Genomic DNA, 6,138 nt, shown 5'->3' with positions numbered 1-6,138 from the left:
GAGCATGTCGGGCCCTGCAACATTGAACTAGTGTTTTGATAAGATACAAAAATGTTAAGTAACAAACTCTAACCATGGAGTGTAGGTACGTTTATAAACAAGGAACGTTTTAATCAAACTAAAATATTTTAGACTGAAACTAAGATAATCTTCTCTCCATAACGAAACAAGATAGTTTTGATCGAACGAAACTATTTTAGATCGAAGCTGTAGGATCGTTTTCACTCCATCGCTATTTTGATCATGTCTGATCCATGTGATTTTTGTTTTGTTTGCAATTTTAACTTTTGATTTTCATAACCAACGGCCTCCAGATTTTGAATGTCTATTCATTTTTTTCATCATTACTGTCGTAATCGATTTGGCGAATAGCGTTTGGACTAATGTGTGTGAGAGAGACTTGTGCTTTATATTTAATTTGTAGTTTGGAACTGTACAATTAATAACATTTAGACTTAAACTGTAAGTTTAGTTTTTATTTCTAGCTGATTAGATCTGGGTATAGAACCCAGGGGCTACTTCATTCTGTTTTTGTTTTTTTCATCGGTCAAAATGGAAACATTTAGACTTGGCTCGTCAGTTCACTTTTCTCTATGCTTCTATAATGCATTAATCTATGTATATCATATTCCTAATCCGGTAAGGCTTGTTACTGGTTTCTGCTACCTGCATCAGATACAATCAGCGTGATTTCGTCTTTTATAGTTGTCTTTTTTTCACCATCTGTAGCCCACAATATTCTTAATCCATCGAATGTTACTGATATTATTTTCAAGATCTTGACATTCGAATATGGAGGATTTCATACATAAATCTTTGTCATCTTTACTGGTTAGCTTGACTTTCAACTGTTAATGTGCAGGTGCATTAGAGGTAATAAGGACGTGTTTTGAAACGCTTATATTTCAAGACCCGCTGTTAATCACCTATATGATCTCGTTATTAGACACTGGGTGATGGCTGATGTCATTTGAGCACGTGCGTTCAGCACATCCTTTTCCTTACCATTATGAAGATACTTTCCTTTGTAAATATTGATCCAAATTTATCGATTTCAGAGCTAAGTTGGACAGTGATACAAAGATTAAAGTTGCAGATGTAGTCACTCATAAAACCGTGTGTTTGACTAACACGAACGCTTGATAATGAAATGTCACACACCTCAACGTCATTGACTCGTGAATTAGACAAAAACAATATATATGAGTCCTCAAAACTCCGTAAAGATAGGTTATTGACTCGTGAAAGATAAAATACATTTGATTGGTGGGGAAAACTTTAATTCTGTCCGAGGCTCAGCAAAAATACAGGGCTTAAAAAGTCAAAAATTGAGTTTCGATCCCCGCTGTGGGCAGAGCGCAGGCACCCCGTAGTGGCTCAACGGTAAGTTTGCAGGCTTTCGACGTCAAAAATTGAATTTCAATACCAGTGGTGGACAGAGTACAGATAGCCCATTGTGCAGCTTTGAACTTAACAACAACAACAACAAAAACGTATAAAAAACTTGACTTACAGTCGTAATGGAACAACTCAAAATCCCAAAGTATAGACGGCAGCTTTCAAGGACAAACTTAAGAGTTTTTTTGTTTTTTTCTCTCATTTTCGGAACAAAATGTGAACCATTAAAAGAATAATGTGTATATTGTGTTTATTTTTAGCTTAAGAACCTCGATTCGTCCGAAGTGGAAGATAAAATTGAAACGAGAGAAGAAATAACACAAATGCCACCGTACGACGAGATATACAGCCAATGGTCCGGATGGTCACGTTGTTCTAGAAAATGCAAGCAGGAACGTATTCGCACGTGTATCTCTCCTCTCCATTGTGGGGCCAGAATTCTGAAAGAAGTAAAGCCTTGCAGAGGACGACGATGCAAGAAAAATCCCATCGTAATTCCAGAAACAGAGGAAATCCGGCAGACCGAAGAAGGACCCTCCCAGTTTCGAGTTCTGTATCACCTACAGAGCTACGTGTACTCGGATTGGTCTGAATGGTCACCTTGCACACGGTCTTGTAAGACTCGTCGCTACCGCGCCTGCAAGATGTCGCTAGTGTGCGGAACTAGTGTAATCCAGGAGGATGCTCTGTGCTACGTAGAAGGAACACTCTGTGAAAAGTTGTATCGCAAGACAGAAAGGGATGACAAGGAGGAACACATTGAAGCTGAAGAGCTAGGTAGGATTTGTTGATTTTCAGGATTTTTACTCTATACAACACTAGATAACAGTGTTTTATTGATCTACAACACGTGTTTGTTTTTTTGTCAACATTCAACGTAATATAAGAAGCAAAGAATTAAGACTGTACAGGGAGGGTAAAAAGTCTGGGCATCCCCCTCCTCAAATAAAGATAGTGTACATGAAATAAAGACTTTATTGCATATTGACACAGACTAACATAAGGTTCGATTAATAATCCAAAATGTCTGCCTTCATTTCCATGACATAGGATGACACGTCTCCATGTGTGATGTCACACCCTCTTTAATATATTAGTGGTGACCTTAGCGAAAGTTTCAACAACTTTTTTGTTTCAAAGTATCAGTTGTTTCATATCGTTCCTTTGCCACAATTATTACTATAACGCGAAAAACTAAATTGTTAACACGAGTTTTAAAGAAGGGGTGCCCAGACTTTTTGCCCTCTCTGTAGAATATCTACAAGGTCCTATAAAAATATTCTGTTTCAAATAAGCTTTTTTGTTCCAGCCTAGAATATGTATATGTTATATTTCCGTATACCTGGAAGAATGCCTTTTTGTTTTGTTTTTTTTCCATGGCAGAACGAACATGGGCCATTTTTCTGTGGTTATAAAATTATAAAAGAGTGTCTCTGGTATATGTTTAAAAAATAAATGGCCAAAGTGTATCAGAGAGACAAAGGATGTAATAGCTTGAACATAATCGTGTACGTATTGAATTAGACATGGAGTACAGTAAATATTTACTTAATTAAAGCTAATCATGTTTTTAAACTGTGTTCTTAGAATTTGAAGTGGAGAAGAGAATTTCACATTAGACATCCAGAAATGTGGAGTACCAGAAAGAAGCACCCCAGATCTGCGCATCATTGGAGGTCACGAGACTCAGAAAGGTCGCTGGCCTTGGCAGGTGAGTTAAACAATCGACATGGCATCAATGAGGAGTTAGGAAAGACTTGAGCGCCCTCTTGTATGTGTGATAAATAGTGCAGTTCGCTTAATAATAAGAATCAGTTTTAAATCGTTGTTTTAATAAAGTAAAGAAAAATGTGTTAATATCAAATAGATATTATTTTTGCGCTTTAAAAATACAATAAAGTGATCACGAAACTCGTATGATTTACCAGGGCAACGAAGCCCATTTGAAGATAACGGAGGGTTAACTTAAACATGAAGAACATAGTAGGCATGATCTACAGGCAGTGTTAAATCCAGACCTTTCCACCGGGAGGATGTAAAGCTGAGGGAATGAATTAAAATACGACAAAATGGAAAATAATGTACTTTAATTAAAATACTTGACTCCACAAATTTACAATGATGTTTTACATTATTATTGATTATGATATTTAAATGTCATTTCTACGAATTTGCATCACGATTTTCACTCGGTTATTGACGTCTCTCTCTGTAAAAAAGGGGAAAAAAAGTTAAAATATTTCGAGGGAGGGGAATTTTTGCACAAGGGGAATCATCCCCCCCGAATCCATCACTATCTACAGAGCTAATTTAAATATAGGAAACAGAGTAGGCATGTTCTACAGGGGTTTTGACTAACCAAGTCTATTTAAATCTTAAATTAATACTTTTTATCTTTAACGCCAGTAAGTGTAAAAAAAACAACTAATTTAGTAAAATCACCCATTTTCAAAGGAGACTCCAGTTAGATTTACTGTAACATAGTTTGAGGGTCGCGGTTCTCCCACGCCCCATCGTGCTCATAAGTTGTTGCTTTGGAGCACCGTCTACTGAGCCCATGAAATTTCGGGTTTACGATGTTACTCTTTGAATGCTGTACAATCGCCGTACAAAGATAAGACAGGAATTATACCATACACCATTTTTTTCGTCATTAAGTTGTCTTACTATTATACGTCATTATATTGTGGAAATGTTTTCGGAGGAATATGATTGTAGTGAACGAAATAGCACGTTGTAAAATCCAATTCAATCGTGGTAGGTAATTAGGTTTAATAACCCAGAGGTGGTCAGAAATTAAAGTTTTCTCTTCGCTCATTTCATGGATTGTTGATAGTTTTAGAGATCGTTTGTTTGTTTGTAATTAAACACAAAGCTACACAATGGGCTATATGTGCTCTGCCCACTACGGGTATCGAAACCCGGTTTCTAGCATTGTAAGTCCGCAGACATATCGCTGTGCCACTGGGGGGGGGGCTTGTTTGTTTCAATTTAAGCACAAAGCTACATAATGGGCTATCTGTGCTCTGTCTACCACGGGTATCGAAACCCGGTTTCTAGCATTGTAAGTCCGTAGACATACCGCTGTGCCACTGGGGGGGGGGGGGGGCTTGTTTGTTTCAATTTAAGCACAAAGCTACACAATGGGCTATCTGTGCTCTGTCTACCACGGGTATCGAAACCTGGTCTCTAGCATTGTAAGTCCGCAGACATAATGCTGTGCTACTGGGGGACTTTAGAGTTTGTAGTACAGCGAATATTTACCGCTATTAAATAAATGCGATCGCAGCGTCACTTTTATATAATACGCTAATAGCGATTGAGTTGCGAACTATGACAGCATGTGTGTATATATACCAGGTTATCGATGTTATTGATGTAAATATTTATGCAAGTAACATCAATTGAATGAAAGTAACAACTACTTTGTTTTCATTTATGCGTTTAACTAAATTGAAACACTCTATATTCAGCATTTATCAATTTGTCCTAACAGTGAAAAGGATATTAGTTTAATACAATATCGTTAATTGTTCTATTAAAAAAATCAACTCTCTCTCTCTCTCTCTCAGATTTAGTGTTTGCAAAAAATTTAAAGCTCCAGTACGACGAATAATGTTATTTATTTTGAACATTAGGTGGCAGTGCTGAACAAATACCTTGAGCCCTTCTGTGGAGGAACGTTGCTCACGCCTCAGTGGATATTAACTGCAGCACACTGTGTTAGGAGACGTTTGTACGTGCGTGCAGGAGAACACGACTTGATAGACGCGGAGGATTCCGAACAAGAAGTTCGTGTTGCGGATTCTTTTGTGCATCCCAACTATGACATCGAAACAGTGAACAACGACATAGCTTTGCTCAGGCTTCGTCATCCTTTAAGGATGGACTCCTATGTCCAGCCCGTCTGTCTGCCCAGTTCTGAAAGTGAACTTCACGTACATGCAATGGCTACTATTTTAGGCTGGGGTAAAAGACGAAAGGCCGCCATGTTTGGAACGGATGTATTGCACGAGGCACAGATCCCTATAGTTAATACAGAAGATTGTCGTAAAGTATATGAGGACTATTACATCAGCGACAACATGCTTTGTGCAGGATACGAACGGGGGCGGGTAGACTCGTGCGCAGGCGACAGTGGCGGCCCCTTATTATATGAAGTAAATGGGAAATGGGAAATTTACGGAATTACTAGTTTCGGCGAGGGGTGTGGAAGGAAGGGAAAGTACGGTATTTACACTAATGTAGTGAAGTTTGTGAAATGGATAAAAAAAACAATAATTCTTAATACCTGATAGTGAAAGACTCGAAAAAAGTTTCATATAGTTTGTATATACAATAAATTATGATAACTGTGTTGGTGAAAAACGTATTTTCCGGTTAATGACACGAAATAACCTCAGTCAAAAGGCAATAAATATTCAATCAAGAGCTCATGTGGAAGAAAGTTTCCTTTGCAATGCACAAACTGATCTCTTTCTGCTCAGGAGCATCGTTTATTGATCCATGTTGAGTCTATTGTATATTATTTCGAGTTTATTTTTTTTGTATTAGATATAATGTATAAAATTATTTATGAAATAAAATACATTGTGTATAAACATCGTATAAATTTACACGAGCTCTAAGTTGTTTCTAAATATGTATCGTAAGCAGTACGATCCATTAAGGACTGACCAGATCAATATATAACTTAATAATAGACAGCGATGTGTAATAGAAAATAGACCAAACAAAAGA

At 37.4% G+C, this 6,138-nt stretch overlaps 1 protein-coding gene across 1 annotated transcript in view; it reads left to right on the top strand.

The window, feature by feature from the left end:
- The window catches only part of LOC106463359 (coagulation factor VII-like), an 8,604-nt gene extending 2,677 nt beyond the window's left edge, over positions 1-5,927 (top strand). Inside the window, 4 exon segments of the mRNA XM_022390840.1 lie at positions 1,059-1,116; positions 1,659-2,175; positions 2,991-3,109; positions 5,037-5,927. Coding sequence (XP_022246548.1) covers positions 1,059-1,116; positions 1,659-2,175; positions 2,991-3,109; positions 5,037-5,693 — 1,351 coding nt within the window. The 3' untranslated portion in view covers positions 5,694-5,927.
- The last annotated feature ends 211 nt before the right edge of the window (positions 5,928-6,138 follow it).

Source organism: Limulus polyphemus, unplaced genomic scaffold, assembly GCF_000517525.1.
Source record: "Limulus polyphemus unplaced genomic scaffold, Limulus_polyphemus-2.1.2 Scaffold1385, whole genome shotgun sequence".
NCBI classification, from domain to species: domain Eukaryota; kingdom Metazoa; phylum Arthropoda; class Merostomata; order Xiphosura; family Limulidae; genus Limulus; species Limulus polyphemus.
This window is presented reverse-complemented; position numbering and strand designations above follow the sequence as displayed.